Raw genomic sequence first — 19,884 nt, forward strand, 5'->3', positions numbered from 1 at the left:
GCACAAACTACTTCAACGATGTATAAGCAACAAAACCCAGACAACTGACTTAAAGGGGTCATGGCATCAATTTTGCATATAATCTGTTTACTGTATCTTATTCCTGAGGCAACTAACCCTCACAGTTACAGCTCCATTAGAGCTGCAAATATATTTTTTAATATGTTTTTTTCCTTTCTTCCTGTTCTTCCTGATCTGGCAACCAGCATATTCTCTGCATGAGTAGCGTCAACAGCAACGCGGTCGTTAGGCGAAGGCGCGGTAAGCTGATTTGACGGACCAAACAGCAGTCACTCCGCTAACCACGTTTAGCACAAACTGAGCTTTTCGATCCCTAGGAAATACAGTAGAACCCTGCTGTTGCGTTCCCAGGTGCTGCGTTTTCCCGGCTGTTGCATTCTTATGATCGAGTCCCAGCATGACGCACATAGTGTTCTATGCATTAGAAACCCCGCTGTTACGTTGTGACTCTGGGCACGCTCCCGCATCATACATCGCGAACTGGCAGGCCTGAGTAACAAGCAGCGACGGCCATGTTTACTTTTAAGGCCAATTAACTTGGCCTGACTTGACCTGATTTGGCCTGGCTTGGCCTGTCGTTGCTGGAGTGTCTACAGAAGGCGTTCGGGCAGGCGGCATCATCATCATCAGCAGTCTCAGTACCAATCCAATCCAATCCAATTTTGCATCTTTCTTACCTATCATCGTGCGACATACCATTTTTCGTTCTCCCATGCTGCTTCCTTTGTGTGGTTGGTGCTTGCACGACTGACTTCGTGCTTCGGACCCCTTCCACATATCATTGCATCGTCTCAGGCCTCTGGCTAGGAATCATTTCGCGTGTATTTTCCTGCTGTGGGATACGCAAGAAGTGAATTCATACCGTGGTTTTGTGCACACGCATCCAGCACGCTCAATCGCCCACCTGGCGCCGTGCCGACCATTTCACGCTAGAACGTAAATCGCTGTGGGTTAACGGCTGCCTCGTTCCGCCGCAGCGCGGGAACTCATTACAGTGATGGAATCAAGAAAGCGCAAAGCGCTCTCCTTGGAGGAAAACATTCTTTGCACCGTGGATGCAAACCCAACGCGGAAGCAGCTGTACATCGCAAAAGATATTGGACTCGCGCCATCCACCTTGAACTCCATTGTTTCGAAAAGAAATGAGATCGAAAAAAACGCCCGGTCATTCGACATCAAAAGCAAGCAAGCCCGCAGTGCGGGGCGCGTACAGCTTGATGAGGCTGTTTACACATGTACACATGATTCAAGCAAGCCAGAGCTGCAGGTGTGAATTTTGATGGCACCATTTTGCGCGAAAAAGCGCTGGAGATAGCAGACAAGCTTGGGATCGACGGTTTCAGTGCGTCAAATGGTTGGATCTACCGCTTTAAGAGAAGGCACGGAATTTGCTATCGAACCGTCAACGGTGAGACTGCAATCATGGACACTGCTACCGTAGACAACTGGAAAGAGTGCATGGCGGGCATTATCGAGGGCTACGAACCCAGGGGTGGGCACGGCGGACGGATCTGCAAGCAAGAACTGAATCACACCTCACGGCGGTCTGTGTTCCGTTTTCAGAAACCTGCTCAGGAGGGCCACTGTGAGTAATGCTGGTATTTGAGCAAGCATGAACACAGTAGAGTGCGTTGGCAGCTTATTGGAGCCGACACAGCAGTAGACGACGTGGTGGCCGCTATCGGTCTCTGTCGTCACCAAGCATTTAAAAATGGCGATCGCTGTCGGTGGGAGGAGCTTCGCGGTCAAAACTTTGGTAACTTATTTCGAAATAAAGATTGTGTCTAGTGAGCTCAAATTTCGGAAATAAAATATCAAGGTCCAGTGTTATCTGCCAGACTACAAAACTCTAATGCTATATTGGATGACCATGGCATGACCCTTTTAATGACAAAAAGTCCTGTTAATGCTCCTGAATCATTATATCTTCTATTTAAAGCAATCAGTGAGTGAATCCGATAGTTGAGAAGTTGATTCCAAGCACAGCTCACTTACTGTGCCTCTCTGAAGTTGTTAAAGTTTCACTAAGTGAGTTGGGATAGTTCATTGCAAAAAGAATTGACAATATACTGCCAATTCGCATAGGTTGTTGACTGCCTCAGTTTGCGATATAGATGGCACCATATCCACGCTATAATGCTACGTATGTCAGCCTTCACTATCCTGCTGTTGACTATGACTTTTCCTGCCCATCTCACAATGGTCCATGCAAGCGCACGAGCCATGCTCAATGGCCTGAGCTCACGCGCAGTCCTAACAGGCGCCCTTCACACTGCATTCTCCTCAGATTTTGCAAATGATGAAAGTGAGTAAACAAAATGTCATGCATACGGTGTGACAGGCGAAGCCGCGTTATGAAGCACGATAAGGCAGCTCACAAACGAGAAGCAAAACAATCCACCGCACTCATTCCAGCCGCATGGATCCGGCTCTGCCGCTTTTTTTTTTATGTGGCGACAGCGGAATCGAATTCAGGGCAGGTTTTCAGTCGTAGCCAAGCACTTGTAAACGCAGCAGTGCTCCTTCAGTTTTGCGATAATTTAGCTGAACTTCTGCACCTCCAACCGCGGTCACCGCAGTTGTCCTGCTAGGCAAACATGAAAGCAAACATGTTGGCTATTTAACGTAAACAGTAGGTTATGGCTGTCTAATATCTAAAATGAAAGAAAGCACTGCGTCTCAACGTTTTTCTTTGGAGGAAAATGGCTTTTTTCCTAACAGCTACTTTCCTAATATATATACTGGGGAAAGAAATGGTGCTTGAACTGGCACCGTAAGCCAGCAACGGGCCACAGCTACAAATAAGGTCAGCGTTAACATTCTGTTAAATTGGCCCTTAATCTGTTAAGCTCGCCACATGTGGTCAATGTTGCATTCCTGGATTGAGCCATTTGAGCCAGAACTAAGTCTAGCAAGTATTCTTTCACTGATTTTGTTGCCCTGTCTGTGGCTGAATAAAGCAGTAGGCAAAATGCTTCTAAAAATGAGATTACGTTGCTTGGGATAACAAAATTACAGGACAGCACCTAAATCTGCTTAAGAGGAAATGGCGAAAGCCACTTTAAAGAACTGTTTTCACTAACTGCATTGACATTGTTATCCCTACCGTCATCATGATCACTATCAGCACTGTCATTATTGTCAACAAATGCACTGTCATTGTCATTGCTAGTACCATCATTACTGCATCGTTGTCATCACTATTGTTATCCTTACGCTAGACAAGGAGAATTAAGATCAGTCTCGAACGAGCCCGGCGTGGCTGAGAGGCTTGCGCGATGGAAGGGATAATGGTTCGATTCATGTGCGGAGAATTTTTTAAGTGTCAGTTCATGTAGACATTTCCTGCGAACATTTCCACAGCCTATGAGCATAGATGGGCTTCCGCCGTAGTAATAATAAGTTAAATCCCGTTACAAGAGACATTCGGTTATAAGAGACATTTGAAAATGATTTGGTTGGTTTTCGTATGTCTGCCATGTAACAACATTGCATACAAGAGACATGGTTACAAGAGACACTCGGTTACGAAGGACAACTTTTGCAGGTCCCTGGACTAAATTCTTCACTATTTAAAAGAGACACAACCCAGGTGTGCTCATGCAATGCAGCTGAAGTGTGCCAACTTGTACATGATGCACTTCAGATTCCCTTAGCTAAATTCTGTTCCATATCAGTTTCCTTTTTGTTGTATATGTCAGGAACTGAGAAGAAGTGCTTCCCTATGATTGGAAAGTCAAAACGACCCTGTTGTTTCAGTCACTGGCATCGCATTACTGTCACCTACGAAGCAAATCAAAATGCATGAATGACATCCAGCATTTTTAACTCCTCGCTGTTAAAATCTGATCACAAGATGAAAACTCAGAATCCTGATGTCTTTCTCTTTGCGGACAATGCTTCTTGCAGCACCAGTTTTTTTGCTCAGAGCCGCCAAAGTTATTTTTTCCCTCCAAACTCTACACCCTACCTTCAATCAATAGATAAAGGCATTATGCACTCAGTCAAGTTGCTGTACAATACAAGGTTGGTAGAACGTCTGTTGTTCGACAAGCAGCAAGACTGTACAATAGTAATTGATGCGAAGTTTGCTGTTCAGGTGATTTCAGGTGTCTGGAATCGCCTGAGAAGTGAAGCTGTGAAAAACCGTTTCAGACAAGCATTCTTTAAAAGTGGTGATATGATGTAAGACGGCCCATATGTAGATACTGTGGAAACCTTCTTTGAAGATGAAGCTTGGGCGAGCATCTAAGAGACTGCTGAGGTACCAGAACATTTTGAGGAATTCGTATCTGCAGATGTGGATCTTGTGTGCTTCCGAAGAGCTTACAGACTGTGCAATTCTCTTGCAAGTAAATGGCAAATGTACCATAGAGAATGATTACGAGGACATTTCAGAGGAAAAGTGTCAGCATCTGAGGGTGACAAGCATGTAAAAGTGCTTCAAAGGTATTAGAGCAACAGGAAGGCTTGCAAAGTGAAGTGCTTTGCCTCCAGAATTTGGGAAGGAATACACTCTGCACTCACAAAAATACATACTTGCATGAATAACTTTTTAAGCTTTCCTGAACAATTTTCTGTTAATGCGTGTAAATGCATTTATATGCTGATGTGCAGTAAACTAATCAACACAGTGCTTTTATAATTTTTGGTTACAAGAGACCTTGCTTACAAGAGACATCTTTTTCGGGTTCCTTGAGTGTCTCTTGCCCTTCTTAATGAGGTTTTACTGTAACAGCATTGCTTGCTTCTGTGTGTACTGTAATGCGATGTGAGAAAGCATACCTCACTGCAGGGCAGAAAGCTTCTTCCTTCACTGCAGTATAATGTCTTTTTCCTTAATTTCACTTCCGGGTGTAGCGATTAAGCATGCTCTTTCTATCATGTTGATGTTGCCTGTTTTTTTTTTTTTTTTTATTTCTCAGAACCCTTCTGTACAAATCATTGTTTTTGATATTTGCATTGATGTCTGCGCACTTTTTCTGCAGATACTGAATCTGTCGGCGTTCCTAGCAAAAAGTCCAGGTCCGGATCTACCATTGTGTAAGCCTTTATTTTTGATTATCTCAATTTCTTCAGACAGGCTTGGCTGTAATTGCCTTGCAGGTAAAAAAGCCTAGCCTAGTGTAATAGGTGACTCATACTGTTCTGTGCAGCATGGCACTGCATTTTATTTATTTATTTTTTTTTTTACCGAGTACCCATTACTTCTTTTTCTTCTGAAATGTCTTCCTTTATACTGCTTAATGTGGTCGTTACCTTACCTTTTTGTGACAACTGGAGCTTCTGCCTTCCTCATTCATGTGATGTCCTTACTTCGACCCTTGACATAGTGGCCTTTTTTTTTTTTTTTTTTTTGTATGTGTGAAAAACATTGACAAATGAAATCATGCTAAGCTGCTGCTATGCCAGGTATAGTATTACTGTATTTATTACTTTCTAATATGTCTTTGGTGGTAATGCATTTTCAAGGCCAGAAAAAGTAGTGCAATGTCTCGGATCTTCTCGCTTGGAACAACGAACACCCTTTTGCAGTTACTGTAACGTCGCGATAAAGTAACTGGCACCACAACCTTATTTGCCGTCCTCCACCTGGTCAGAAAAATAGTCACTGATCATCGCTCTCGGAAGCCTTGCTTTTAGTGTTCCGAAAAATTTCTTCGCACTAATTCCATACTGTTTGAAGGCCTTGTCGACCATGGGAGTTGGGATCAGCCATCATGTACTCTTTCGTCTCATCTCACAAAGTCCTGCAGCAAGGCATGCTTCATGCTGTTGCTCGGCATAATTGTGTGGCTGCCATTTGCAACTCACTCTATGTAGAGTATCTAGAATCTACTCTTCACCACCTTGTTGAAGCAAAATTCCAGTGCTTACAGCTGTGACATCATGACACTTGGAGTCATGACAAGCAACAGAAACAAACATTGCACATGGTCCCAAGCTGCCACTGGCCCCTTTTTGTTGTATGTCGATCCACTCCAAGATGATGCCTGCGTCTATCCACCCTTTTTAATTGGCGTGCACGATAACATCACTTAGTAACGGTACACCTTTTGGAAGTATTTTTCAGCTGAAAGCTAGCAACGGAGGAGATATAATGCAACAAAGCATTACTGCAACTCATGTATTCTTTTGGCTAGTGGATAAAACACGTATATGTGTTACCCCCTTTCATTTTGGCTGTTATGATGGCAGGTATTTCGAAGTAAAGTGGCCTTTTGCCGGCATTTTCAATTTGCCTGGGATGTAGCTGTTCACAAGGCGCGATTCTGAGCGTTGAGCTTTTCTACAAATTCTAGTGGCAGTTCCTGGCATATTCCTCTTCACCTTTGAAGCGAAAATTCACGCCTTTGCATAAAGCTCACAATTTGGCACTCGCCGGCTTTAAAACTTCGTCTGTGTTAGGTCGTGCTGCCTCGTAAGCGCCATAGCTTGCAGGCTATGTGGTCATTCTGCATATGTCTATTTGTGGTTATTCCGCGAAGTTGGCAAGCTCTTCTGTTTCCTAGAATCAATGCAGAGAATAGATTTGGGCATGTTGGTGACTCATTCTTAAACGGGAAATAATAGTGCACAAAGGAAGACTCGACAAGCGAGTGGACACACAGACAAGCGCTAACTATCAACTGATGTTTTATTGCATGATCAGATGCAAATATATGCACTTCCCAGAAATGCAAAAGGAAAAAAAGAACAGTGGCAACCTCATCCGAAACCCATAAAGACTCCTGACTGCAGGTGGCTGCGTTTCGATGGAGGCGAAACGGAGAGGCGTCCATGTGCTGTGCGATGTGAGTGCACGTTGAAGATCCCCAGGTGGTCGAAATTACTCCGTAGCCCTCCACTACGGCTCCCCTTTTTCTCTTTCTTCTTTCACTCCCACCTTCTTTTACATGTGGTTCAGGTGTCCACAGAACAAGGGTGACAGATACTGCACCTTTTCTTTCCTATGAACTAATTATTATCATGCGCTGGCGCCACCTTTTCGTGCCAAAAATTCAAGTTCTCTTTGTGACAAGACTATAGATGGCGTGCTGACACATCCAGTCCCTTCTCGAATGTTAGTCGGCAGGTAGGCCTATGGTTGTAACCTTGCTGATGTTGTTCTTCAAATTCCTGTCAGTATCCATGACTGCAGCAGGTGATAATGTCACGTGATAGTGACAAGGCCATAAGCACAAAAGAGAAGACAGGCGTTATAGCACTGAAATGAACTCTTTATTGGGCTGACTTGCGCCCGCAAAAGAACTGAGCAACTCGGCGGCGATGATAGCAGCAAATGTGCTCGTTGGTCGTCGAACAAAGAATCCCTGTTTCACTCGGTCAGCGCTCAATTTAAAGGCGGCGAAGAAAGATCTAGATAAAACCACAAACTGTGACTAGCATACCCTGGAACATTGTAAAAAGACGTGCGTGGCTGAAATCTTTCGAGATACATCTCGACGCATCTTCTTCAGTAAAGGAAATGATAAAGCTGCGTCTCACGACAACGAGCATGAACAAATAGAGTACCTACATAATCAATCTGTGCGCTACAATCACAGTGGTGAGGCTGCATGCCAGCGGCTGTTAAAAGACGGAGATTTGAATGGTTTGCTGCAATATTGGCGCGCAAGGAATACCAAGCTACCATTTTGCAATCCAATGATATAGGGTGTTTCTGGCATAGTTTCATTTTCTTAATGGACTGTGTTTGTGCATGCCCTTTTTATAAAATTTTTCTGGAATAGGGTGCATGTTATAGTAGAGTGATTACTATATAATAGTTTGTTCACACATTGCAGTGATGCGCAAGTAAGAAACTTGCAGCAAAACACATTTACGTCTTTGCCTGATGTTACCTGTGCTCCTTGCTCTACCTTCTCTTGCTGCACACTTGCTGTTAGCTTTAGCATCAAGCGAGCAGCCAACTGTCAGTGATAGGCATGCACTGCACATCTTGCTCATCTGGTGCCTTTGTTGGTTGATGCCTTGTGCTTTTCTTGAGCGTGAGCTGTTATAGTGCCACTCGGTGCGACACTGTAAAAGTAAAAGCCGCGGAGGTTTGCCTTTGCCGAGGTGAAGCGCTCATCATACTAAAGCATGGGGCCTAATCAATTTCATTCACTCATTATAATTATCGATGTTCGTCTCATAGTAGCTTAGGTTACACCTTCAGTGTATGAATTTCACAAATGTACACGCTTCGGTTGGGGCAGTGTTGGGGAACCGAGATACGTTGTAGTTTTGAGGAATTCCCTGCACAGAGGTTTGTTACATCCAGGCTTTACTTTATGAGGAGACAATCTTAGCCAGGGAGAGCACTGAACCATTCGCGCGCCAGCGTCCTCCATTGTTTTGCTGTCAGTTTTTGTAAACATCTGCACAGTTTTGTTTTCGGTCATCAAATCTAAAACTACATAGTTTGTTGCAGGCAATGGAAATTAAGTCTGTTATCCTCAGCAGGGCCTCTAGAAAGTGTCCGTTGTCAAAGGAGCTGTAGAGTGGGCCCGGTCACTTGAGTGGTGGTAAAGAGGTGCCACAGTGACTTCTTCTATTGCTGTTTTATACCCACATGACCAGCCCTATGCAGTTCCAGTTGTAGTGTTCCCCTCCATAAGGACGCATTGGCAAAGTAGAGATTGCACCCACCCTTACTGTGAATGGCATGTACGGGACGCTACCACTGCCTCGGAATGACTAGAATCTACCTTGTACTGTCACATCTTTGCTGTGTCGTCCGCATTTACAAGAGATGCTGCCTCAACTTCCTCAAATGGTCAGGTCTCATGAAGGGATTAAATTGTACTTAAACTTTCCGAAATTTGTTTGCTCTTGAAAGTTTTTCAAATTTACGACACTTTGTTCAATCGGGTAGAAATTTTATACTTTCAGAGAGTTTGAGTGTGCAAAGTTAGGGAAATTGTAGTTTTGTAAGAAATTATAAATTTCTATTTTTTGTTTTGTATAGTGTATTGAACATGTCCTCAGGAACTGAAGTTTCAACTTCTAGCTTGTCCTGCATAGGCGTCGATGAGGTTTCCTTGTTTTTAATATCTATTGTGAAACCTTCCACAGTGAGAACTGCTTTTAAATGTAATGAGACTGAGTTTATTGTTCCCTCTACGCATAAGAGTCTGCACTGAAAAAGCTTGGTGATGGCGCATATAAGGCAATTTTAAAACAGTAGTTTTGTTAAAAGGGCCCTGCAACACTGTTTAATAGGGGTATACAAATAATACTTTTCCCAGACCGAATCAAGTATGAATAGTGTACCTTTGCTATCAAATCAAATATGAAATAAATAATGATAGAACCGAATTAAATGCGAGTTGAGTATTTGTATTAATATTCGCAACTTTTATGAATATAGTCGCCGACCATTTTTTCGGACTCTGTGGGACCCGGGTCAGAATAATCTAATAGTCTGAAGAATTCGTAAACTTAGAAAAAAATCAATTTTCTGTAATAAATCTGCTTTGAAAATTACGAATTTCGCCACTCCCCATGTTTCATTTATATGTCGAAAACAGGGAGTTATAGCTGCTATACTGTGATCAGCTTCCACGCGCCCCCATGCACAAGCACTGGCGTGATCTGATGTAGCGGGCGCGGCCGCCAGTGCGCGCATGCTGACTGGCACCGACATGGCAGGTGTGCACGCCGCCAGAGAGCGTACAACTTGCTCAAGGTGGTCACGGCATTGCAGTGGTGCCCCGCAGAAGCAAATCAAGCTAAGCTGTATCCACTGTAACCCTCCAGTTAGAATATCTCGGCCAGTCATGTTTTCATCATGTCCATGTCACTATGCTGCGTACTGTGACGCAGCTGCAGGTCATGCTCATGCTGCGAACGAATGCACACGCCATGCGAAGCAATAACATTCAGTTTTCGTGGTTAGCGATGGTAGTAAAGACTGCGAGATGGAACTCGCGCGAAAAAGGCGAGTGGAAGACAATTCAGTCCGAAAAATCAAAGTTATGGACACCATAGAGTCCAAGATATCGGTCGTGAAAATGTACACTTTACTATGGGGTGTGTGACGGTTCCTGAATGAAGTCTGAAATATTGTGCAAGTCAGAATTATTGGAATCCGAAAAATCGGTCGGCTACTGTATTGTAAAATTTGAACTGTCATGCGAAGCATTTGAGGAGACACTTAATTTTTGGTTGTGTGTTTTATTATTTGCAATGATGCAAAGGTATTGCACACGATTCGCCACAAACTATTTGCCTACGCCTGCTAAATGATTTATGGTCGAATTTCTCTTCTCACCTGTTTTGGTTTCAAGAGCCAAGTGATGGTTGTGGCAGCAAAGGGCAGTCTAGGTCACACTGACAGGTGAAAAAACTGATATATTCACTCCTTTGCTATTTTGATTCATCACTATGCTAAAGCCAGCCTGCCTCGCAGCAGGAATCACAAGCAAAGAAGCAGCAACTTTATCTGTCTTGTTCCCCCTCTCCTTACTTAGACTCCACTTAATGTCATAGCTGTTGCTCGGCTTTCGAAAACAAAATTCAATTCAATTCAGTTTATTTTCGTCAAACTGGTGAGAAAATAAAATTCACTTATAACTTATTTAGCGCTGGTTGGTAGAAAATACATGATGATCCACGTACAGTGTTGCAACCAAAATTTGGCGAGGTGCTATAACATGGTATGTTAAAGCTATAGCTGGGGAAAAGCTCAGCGCTAATCCTCAATAAAGCACTGCAGCATGAATTCAATATGGTAATTCTATGTGAGGCAGGCTATATGTATAGAAAAATTATATTTTCTCATTGGTGGCAATAGAGAAGGTTAAAGCCACGCCTCAGGACTTGAGAGGGGTGACAGCTGCGCATAAGCCATGGCGTCCCACATCAGCTAGGTTTGTGGAGCTTGCATGAGGCCTGCTGCATCGTCCAGTCTTAGAGGCTCTGCATGAATACAGTAGAACCTCGGTGATACGAATCACACGGGGTTGTGAAAGAATTCATATCATCCGAGCATTCATATCATCAAAACGAATGAAAAGTATGCAGAAGCTTAGGAAAGGCAGTTGCGCATATCTGTTTACGTCCGAGACGGTTTATTACAGTCGGACAGTCACAGTTCGCCACTCGTGGCGCATACAGCTCGACAGGCAATCGCAACGTTGGCGACGCTCCGCGGGCTTCTCACCGCGGACTTCTCGCCATGCGTACAGCACGACAAGAGATGGCGACGTGCCAGCCGCGAGGCGCCGCAGACTGCTTGCGATTTCCTCACTCGCGATGCGTACAGCACGACTTTATGGTCGTGAAATCTAGCTACGATGTGCGGCCGGCTTGAAAAATTATTGCGATGCCGGCGATGTGCGGTCCACCCGCCTCCGCATACTTCTCCTGGCGCAAACAGCATGGCTGGAGATGGTGACATGCGGGCCGCGCGGCGCCGCAAACTGCTCGCGGATCGCGATCGCGGAGCCAGCGATGTCCGGCCCGCCGCGTACGCCGCCTTTAGTTACGGCGGTTGCGACGACTGCGGTTTAAGGGCCACGCGCCGCTAAAAGCTTTTCGCGGCGTGACCCCGACACAAAATTGCGACGCTGGCGAGGTGCGGACCGCACGTTACCGCAAACTGCTCGTGGTACATACATGCATGCATGCATACATACATACATACATACATACGGCTGGCAATTGCGGAGTCAACGATGTGCGGGCAGTGCATAGCGCTCAAGGTTGCGATCGCAGTTTGCACGTTCGTATCTTTTGTAGTGGCGCGGGAGAGTGTTCGGAACATTCGAAATTTTCCACATTTCCAGGGAATTTTACGAATTCGTATCATCCCGAGATTCGTATCAACCGGATTCGTATCACCGAGATTTTACTGTATTATGAATTCCACCACAGAAATGAAATATGTTTCCACAGGGCCAGGGAATTTTATGAATTCGTATCATCCCGAGATTCGTATCAACCGGATTCATATCACCGAGATTTTACTGTATTATGAATGCCACCACAGAAATGGAATATGTTGTAGCGCCGAACGTTTTATCCCACGCTTACTGATTACGGCAGGATGGCACGAGACGTCAGTGTTAGCCCTGTTTTTTTTTTTGTTTGTTTTTTTGCAACTTTAATGCCACTCAAAATCTTAATCATTCACTCATAATTACAAGACCGGACAAATTTATCCCTATATTAGTGTTGGATAACATTCTGTTCTTGGATTGAGAACAGCCTTAAGGAATGATGAGGTGCCCGGGATGTTGTGTTGGGCTATTTGTACATTATACTGACCTTCATCCATAATGGGGGAAATATTGTAAAATGCAGTAATGACTGTTTCTTTCTGTTTCCAATAATGACCCCCTTTCGCGCACAAATCCAAGTCAGCTGCCTAATATTGGGCACCTGCTGTCAATGCAGGCGTATGTGAAGGTGACGTGAAGCCATGTGAAGCAGAAAGAATAGGTGGTGGTTTGAGGGTAGCTTGTCGTATGGTGCAACTATTTTTTTTTAGCCAGCGTTTGATGCACTGCTTGTCATAACCTAGCTAGCAACTGACGGCTCTTGCTGGACTAGCTGACAGGCTTAAGTTGCTTAGTTGCCAGACCCATTATGGATGCTGGCTACACTTTAATTTTACAGAGATTATTATGCTTATAGTGTACTTTTTATTGGGATTAAACCTCCCGTGATTCCTCCAAAGCACCACCCACAGCAAGTGGCCTATCCTTGGAACGCTTGGCACCAGCACGCCATTGGGTTGCACATCACAGCAGCTAGCACACCACAATTTTGCATTTGTGGCTAATCCATATATTTACTTCTAATTATCTATCTATTGCCTTGCTTTGTAAAATGATTTATGAATATTGGTGTATCAAACTGTGACAGAGCGCCCTTTAATTTCGATGTTTGGTATCGGCTGCATTCATTTGATTGTGGTGTCACTGCAAGACATGTGATGACATCCTAACTCTTACAGGAACGATGAGTCAGCGGTCACTGAGGATGCCGGGTCTCTTGCTGGAAGCAGTTCCAGGAACCGTAGAAGCAGCTGCCAGACTGCACATGAAAGTGAGCCGGCTGTGGCTGAAAGAAAGCAGGATGTTGGACATGCTGGATCTTCATCAAAAGCTTCAGCTAGCATTGCTGCCGACAATGCGTCACCAGCTTCGTTGTGCTCTGAAAGGCACACCTGCCGCACAGGTGTTTTGGAGCCCTCGACGGAAGTGCAGCCGTGCACCTCGGGCGGCAGTGCAGACCGCGTTGAGAAAGTGCAAAACTGGCTCGAAAAGTGTGACAACATACCCCAAGAAATCTCAGCTTCGGGGCCTGATGAAAGTTCTACTGCCCAGCAGGATTGTAGTGATTCGGCGCAAAAATCAGCTGGTTCAAACCGATTCTTTACTACGGACAAGGAAGTGCCACCTGTTTCTAAAAATAAAAATGCTGTGCTTGACACCTCAGACACAGATCCTTACAAGTTCATTCCAAGCCAGCACTCTCTGCATGCAGCACGGCGTGGGAAGAGGAAACGTTTGAGAGGCAACACTCGAACAGCAGGTGTGACAAAGTCCTTGTCACGAAGGAAGTCTGCCCGGCAAGACTACTCTGGTTGTGAGTTTGATAGCTTGAGAGAACTCTGTGCGCAGGAAGAGGCTAGAGAAAAAAATGATGCTGAAGAACTCGACATAGAGTTGTTTGTGACACCGGGCGTCATGCCTTGTGTTTCAAAGAAGCCAGTCACTCAGAAAAGAACCAGCAGAGGAACAGGAAGACGATCAAGGAGGGTAAAGACAAACCTGCAGTTGAAGCCTTTGGAAGAGCAAGCTGCAGAGCTTCAGAAGAAAATTGCCGAAGCCGAGAAGCATGAGCTCACGATTCTTAAAACTGGAGAGAAAAAGCGCATTGAACAGGCTAAGAGTGCTAGTGCTCTCAAAGATGTTTCAAACTTGAGGGCCCGTGTAGAAGATAAAGCTCAAAACACCACTCAACCACCCTCGCGTAAAATTTCACAGGATGAAGAAAACAATGTGCAGCCACCTTCCACTGCGCTCGAGAAGCCAGCTTCTAACTTTCCTTGCAAGACGGATGTAGTGTCGCTCCCTGAAACACATGTTGAAGCAATGGAAGAAAATGATGTCATTGATCTTTGCTCTGCCGATGAAGAGAGCAAGGCCGAAGCTGCAGAAAAATGTGTTAGTTCTGCAGAAGAGGACATACCAGCCATCACAGTACCATGTGAGACAGCCATCCAGAGTGACTATCAGAGTGCGACTGCTACCACCACCGAAGCTACTGTCAATAATAATCCTTGCAGCAAAATGGAGAAAAGCACCGAGGAGAGCCGCAGCACTCCGGCATGCCCAGGGGAAAAGGAGCCTGAAGAATCCAGCAGCGGTCGTGTCCTGTCTCTGAAAGATTTTGAAGGAATGTTTAAGAAGTCAAGTAGAAAAACATTTGACCTCAATGCTAGCACACAGGACTTGGAGTCACTAAGCAATGCAGCCGTCAACACTCTCGAAATAATGACCGATGTTTGTAACAGTCTGAAACAACCAATTTCGGCTGATGAACCAGACGTGGCCCCTTTGCATGAGGAAGAGCCAACTGCAATGCATCAAGATAACAGTCAGCGTCAGACAAACGCATTACTGACACGGGACACAGTATCTGGACAAGAGGTCACTGAGGATAAGCATGATGCAGTTCTTTCTGCTGACGACGAGAACAATGCTGCAAAGAATTGCCTAATTTCATCATCTATTTCTAAGAGTTCTAATTCATCAATGCCCGGACCACTAAGTACCCCTAGCACTAATAGTGCTATTTGTACATCATGCCATCTTACAAACACACACGTGGCTTGCCCAGGGTGTAAAGCATACCTTTCCGTGGCTTGCGTGAATGGTGTCATCAAAATAACACTGAAAGATCAGCCACAGAGACCTGTACTCGTGGACGTGGGAATGTGCACCGAAAAGCCATGCACGAAAGTTATCATCTGCAGAGAGGCCATAACGCAGACTGAAAGCATAGATATCACGGGCACCGGTGCCGAAAGTTCTGGTGACACCTGTTCAGACTTGCTGCCACATCAGGATATTTTGGCAACAGCAACCAGTGCCAAGCAGGAACAGGCTGCAGTGCTTAAAAGTGGCACTGAGAACAGAACAGTGGAATTTGCAGGGGAAGATGCCATTTCCGAGACTAGAGTTCATGATGAGACCTCTTCACCAGATGCCCCCTGTGGCAGTCTTGTGAAGGGACCACTCGCGCATCACACACTTAAAGCAACCCCCATGGCGGTGCTTGGCGGCTTGGGGTGTGCCAAAGTAAGGACGGGCTTTGATGATAGACGGAGTCAGTCCACAGAAATATTGTGTGAAAATACTGAGGACCAAGCGGCTGCAACAAACAAACCTCAACGTGTTAGGGCGTCGCAGTTTGGGCTTAATGTAATCATCGAGGACACTGAAGAGATGGACGCCACACCACCAATGCAAACCAATACTGAACAACGTCTGAACAACAGTACTCCCATCAAAAGCCTAGATAAGATATCCGAGGAAGTCTTGAACGAAGACAGAGAAACTTTGAGCGAACTCCAATGTTCAGCTGAAAAGTCGCTCTTGAGAAGCCAAAATGCAGCTGTTTTGAGGCGAGAAAACTTGAAAGGTCAATCCAAACTTGGAAGGGAATGCTTAGAGATGAGTATTTCTTTGCACGGGGTAAGAGAAGCACTTCACGAACGTAAAGGGCACGCAAGCTTAAATTCTGATTATAATGGTTTGATTGATCACTGTAGTGAAGAGACGTACTTGCCATCACGTGAGAATCAGCTGAGCTGCCGCCGCACCCATGAGGAGCACAGAAGTGGTGAAGCCGTGTCAAAACAAGACTCCAACTTTGAGCCTCCACAGACACCTCCTATGGATGCAGCTAACATGAATATCGAGCTTGAAACAAGGAACGGTCAAGACCTGAACAGTTCAAAGACGCCTTCTTTCGAAACAGCCCAGCAAGAGTCTAACACACGGAGTGGCTCAATGCCGGCCGAGCACATTGCATGCTCCCCAAAAGGTGTAAATAACGGTGATATTGAGGCTGATGAATCAAATCACGATGGAAGCTTGTCTTCTGGACAGCTCTCGCCCTGGTCCTCTCCTATCATGGTCAAGAAAATGTCTTCACGTGCCAAGAATGGGGTCAAGAAAATTGTGGCCTCCAGCGACACAGCTTCTGAAGAAGCTGCAGACTCTTGCGAAGTCATTGAAGCAACATCCAAAGCTAGTTCAAGGCAGCAAACGTCTAGACGACTGCTTAATGTCCGTGATGAAAGTGACAGTGACAGTGATCCTTTGTCAGAATCAGAGGCCGAAGAGCTGTTGAGGCGTGCTGCACAAGAAAATGACAGCGAAGAACCTGCAGTTATATTTGCCAAGCGGGCTGTTGCACCTCTCGAGTCAAGTAGAAAGCCCTGCCATATCTCAAGCCTTCAGACGTCAAAGAACACTGGTTGGTTGTCTCCAGAAAAGAACCCTAATGTTAAGCAGCTCATCCAGCAACCAAGAACGCCCTCGCAAGGTATTTAGAGCAAATATTCTTATAAATAATTTTGTTGGGTGTATATAGTCCTTTAAGTCGTAAGAATTTTATCTACTTAATGTTGGCGTCTCAAAAGCATTGTTTAATTTGAAAATGATATGATCAGAAAAGAAAACTAGGAGAGGCTTTGTGGTTCACATTGCTGTCTTTAGAAAGGTCCCGCTTTCATGGACAAGTGAATTGAGGTCATGGTATAGGTAAGGCTTATTGGCGAACTGCTGTGGTTGCTGTGCAGTTCATTTCACAGCGGTAATTAAATTGCGCGTAATATTATACGGTGTGGGCCCTCTTCACGTTTTAATCATTTAGCCACAAGATACAATTGTGCACCTTACGCCATTTTGCCTTTGACCATAGTGCTGAATGTTGTAGAGCAGGACTTTAATAATGCATTAAAGCTTCATACCCTGGGAAGTTTTCGTTGTGCTTGTGCACCTTCACTTGTTGCGCCAATTTAGAGAACACACTTTTCAGTTCGGTCTCAAAAGCTGCTTTTGATAAGACAGTGAATAGGATGACAGCCTTTTGTGTAGCAACTGGTGGGTGTGGGTAGTATCTAGGGATCCTACCTTTACAGGGCGGCAGAAGGCCCACCATCAGAAGTTATGAATTCTGCTATAGTTCTACTGATGAGGATGTAAAAATTTTAAACAGAATTTCCCTATTTTTGTACGCACTTGCATAAAGTTGAAGTTCACAAGTGCAAGATGCCAGGCTAGTTGGCACTGCATAACGAATATAACATCGCAAAGAACAGCATGAAACACGGACCGTGTTTCTTCCTTCCGTGTTTCATCCCGTTCTTTGCGCTGTTATTATTCGTTGGAAAGTTGAACGCTACTATAGTCTGAAGAATTTAGCTGTTTTTTCTTCTTCAGCAGTGCAAGTGCTGTCTTGTTTAGTTTCTTGAAAATCCAAGACATGGCCACATTTTCTTTTATATAGATATATTGCTCCTTCATTGAAGAATGTATCATTCGCATTAATGTGCCGCTCTCTTTTTTTTTTTAATCTCCCGTTCCACTTTACTCTTCACTTACTTAAACGCAGTACCATTTTTCAAAGTAATCTTTCTCTGCACAAGGAAACTGGTTAAGGTGACTATATATATACTAATGCTATGAGAAGAGAGCAGGCAAATTTTTTTAATGAAAAAAGCCAGATACTTTCGGCAACAGTTTTGTAGTCATGTGCTCAACGTTGAGTTCATGTGCCCACTGGGTTCATGTGTACTTGCATACTAAAGCGGCACGTTCGTGGTTAGTTCCCCAGACATTGCCCCTTTGTAGCTGCAGGAAAACGCACTTGATTCTGCAATTATGGCGCAGCATATTTGCACTAGCACTGCAACATTGTTTGCATATTGGTCAGTACGCAGTTCTTTTTAAATTAGTAACAAATAACAAATGATTGAGGTTGCTTCATGACTGCAAGCAGGTCCTCGTAAAGGAAGGTTGGTTTTCATCGTCCTTGGTATGTTATTTAACAAGGTGCATAAAGGTTTAAGCATCCATTTACTGCTGTGGTATGGGTACATAGCCCATGACCATGGAACAGTCACTTTCAACAGTTCAGCACAAGAAAATATGATATCCATTCAGACCATTCACCATTGAATGCAACCATCTATTTAATGCATCTGCACAGGGTACTGCATTTATATTTCCGCTCACGTCTCCTTTTTGTTTTTGTAATTAAGGACAGGTCACATCAGTTTGTTGCTTTTCCTATTTTTTAGGTAAATACAGCAGCATTTGGAAGAAGCATGACAGCTCCATGATCGATGGTAAGTAAATGCATCGGCCTCTATATGACTGCTGTGTTTACTTTCTAAGCCAGCTTGTCATCAACATTTTGTTGTTTTTTTCACTCTTCTAAAGGTGACAACTCTGACAATACTGGTGGACGCAGCTTGGCCACCACCTTGTCAAGCACTCTTTCAGAAGGGCTGGACAGGACACTGGTAAGCTATCTGTTGATTCATTCTTGTTGTTTTCTTTCAATTAGAAGTACAAAGAATGAAAAGGAGAAAGGCTGTGATGTTAACCCCCTAATGGACTTGTATGAGCCAGGCTCGTCATAAGCCAGCTGCTAAGTCTGGCTCGTGACGAGTCCATCTCATTGTGTATTTTTTGGTACTATCTGCTTTGCAACCACTGACCACCGTCGCATTCCAAGAAAAGGAAAAAAAAAACTACAATGATTAAATTATGGTGCACTTTTTCAAAGTACAGCTTGTGTGGTAAATGGTAGCAGGGTGATTGTCGGGCACTTTTTGTTAAAGTATCTTGTATCGCTCGTATCTTGCACCGCTGTTTGTCCCTTGCAGGGCCGCAGCTGTTATCGCTCAACTAAGTCAGCCTTTAACAAAAGGTGTGTCAATTGTTGTAATTTCACACGCTATCCTGCTTCCAGAGCTCAAACACAGCGCACTCACTCGAGCAGATCTCTGAACTAGGGGTAGCACAGAGTAGCTTAGAACTACGAAGACAAATGTTTCCCTGGAGAACTGTCCCCGCCTGCATTAAAAGTCATCAGGCATTTCCTCACTGTTTGTCTCGTGGAGAGAGAAAACTGCCGCGAAAATGGCATGCCTCGGCTTCTGGCTAGTGACCCAGCTCATCAACAATCAATCATTGTTAAAGATAGATAGGTCATTGATTTTGCACAGCAGCGCCGCTGCAGCGAACTAACTTCCCCTGGCCGCTGTCGGCAAAAACCAAAGGGTAAGGCTTTATGTTTTGTGTCATTGTAGGGAACACATCCAAAATGCGCAAAAAACAGGCACCACGGTGCCGGTAGCATCCTGTGTAGTTGTCACAGTGCTGAAGCGAATGGGTCATAGTGGGTGGCAGCATTTAGTTTCGTTGACCCTGTTGGGGGTTGCTTAAAACATCTGTCTTCAAAGAGTTGAATGGGCCCCTTTTGAAGTGAGCAGTCGCAAAGGGAAGGCAAGCTTCCTAACCAGCGCTCTGAGCACTTGTCGCTGTGTCAGTAACTCTCCACGAGAATGCTGCATCCTTCATTCTCTGAACAGCTGGGACAGAGACATTGTGGCATCTGCATTCTGCTTTACTCCTTAACAACACTGGAGGTGCTGCCTCGGGTCCATCAAACTACCTGTTGCTTTCCTCTCACCTTTGAGTAGCGAATCCGCATTCAAGATTTTTTTTGTGTGTGTCTCAGAGTCTGCTAAAAGGAGCTCTTTGAAAACAGCCTCCCTACCTAGCATCGAAGCATTAAAGCTACATTACATTTGTTTCAGTCTAACTTTATTTTGATGTTCCTAAT

At 44.6% G+C, this 19,884-nt stretch overlaps 1 protein-coding gene across 1 annotated transcript in view; it reads left to right on the forward strand.

The window, feature by feature from the left end:
- The window catches only part of LOC146199341 (uncharacterized), a 49,166-nt gene that overhangs the window by 19,012 nt on the left and 10,270 nt on the right, over positions 1-19,884 (forward strand). Inside the window, exons 7-10 of the mRNA XM_084594802.1 lie at positions 5,010-5,064; positions 12,968-16,572; positions 18,332-18,379; positions 18,474-18,556. Coding sequence (XP_084450928.1) covers positions 5,010-5,064; positions 12,968-16,572; positions 18,332-18,379; positions 18,474-18,556 — 3,791 coding nt within the window. The remainder of the gene's footprint in view (positions 1-5,009; positions 5,065-12,967; positions 16,573-18,331; positions 18,380-18,473; positions 18,557-19,884) is intronic.

This window comes from Amblyomma maculatum, chromosome 2, assembly GCF_055883805.1.
Source record: "Amblyomma maculatum isolate TAMU_Amacu chromosome 2, ASM5588380v1, whole genome shotgun sequence".
Lineage (NCBI taxonomy): Eukaryota > Metazoa > Arthropoda > Arachnida > Ixodida > Ixodidae > Amblyomma > Amblyomma maculatum.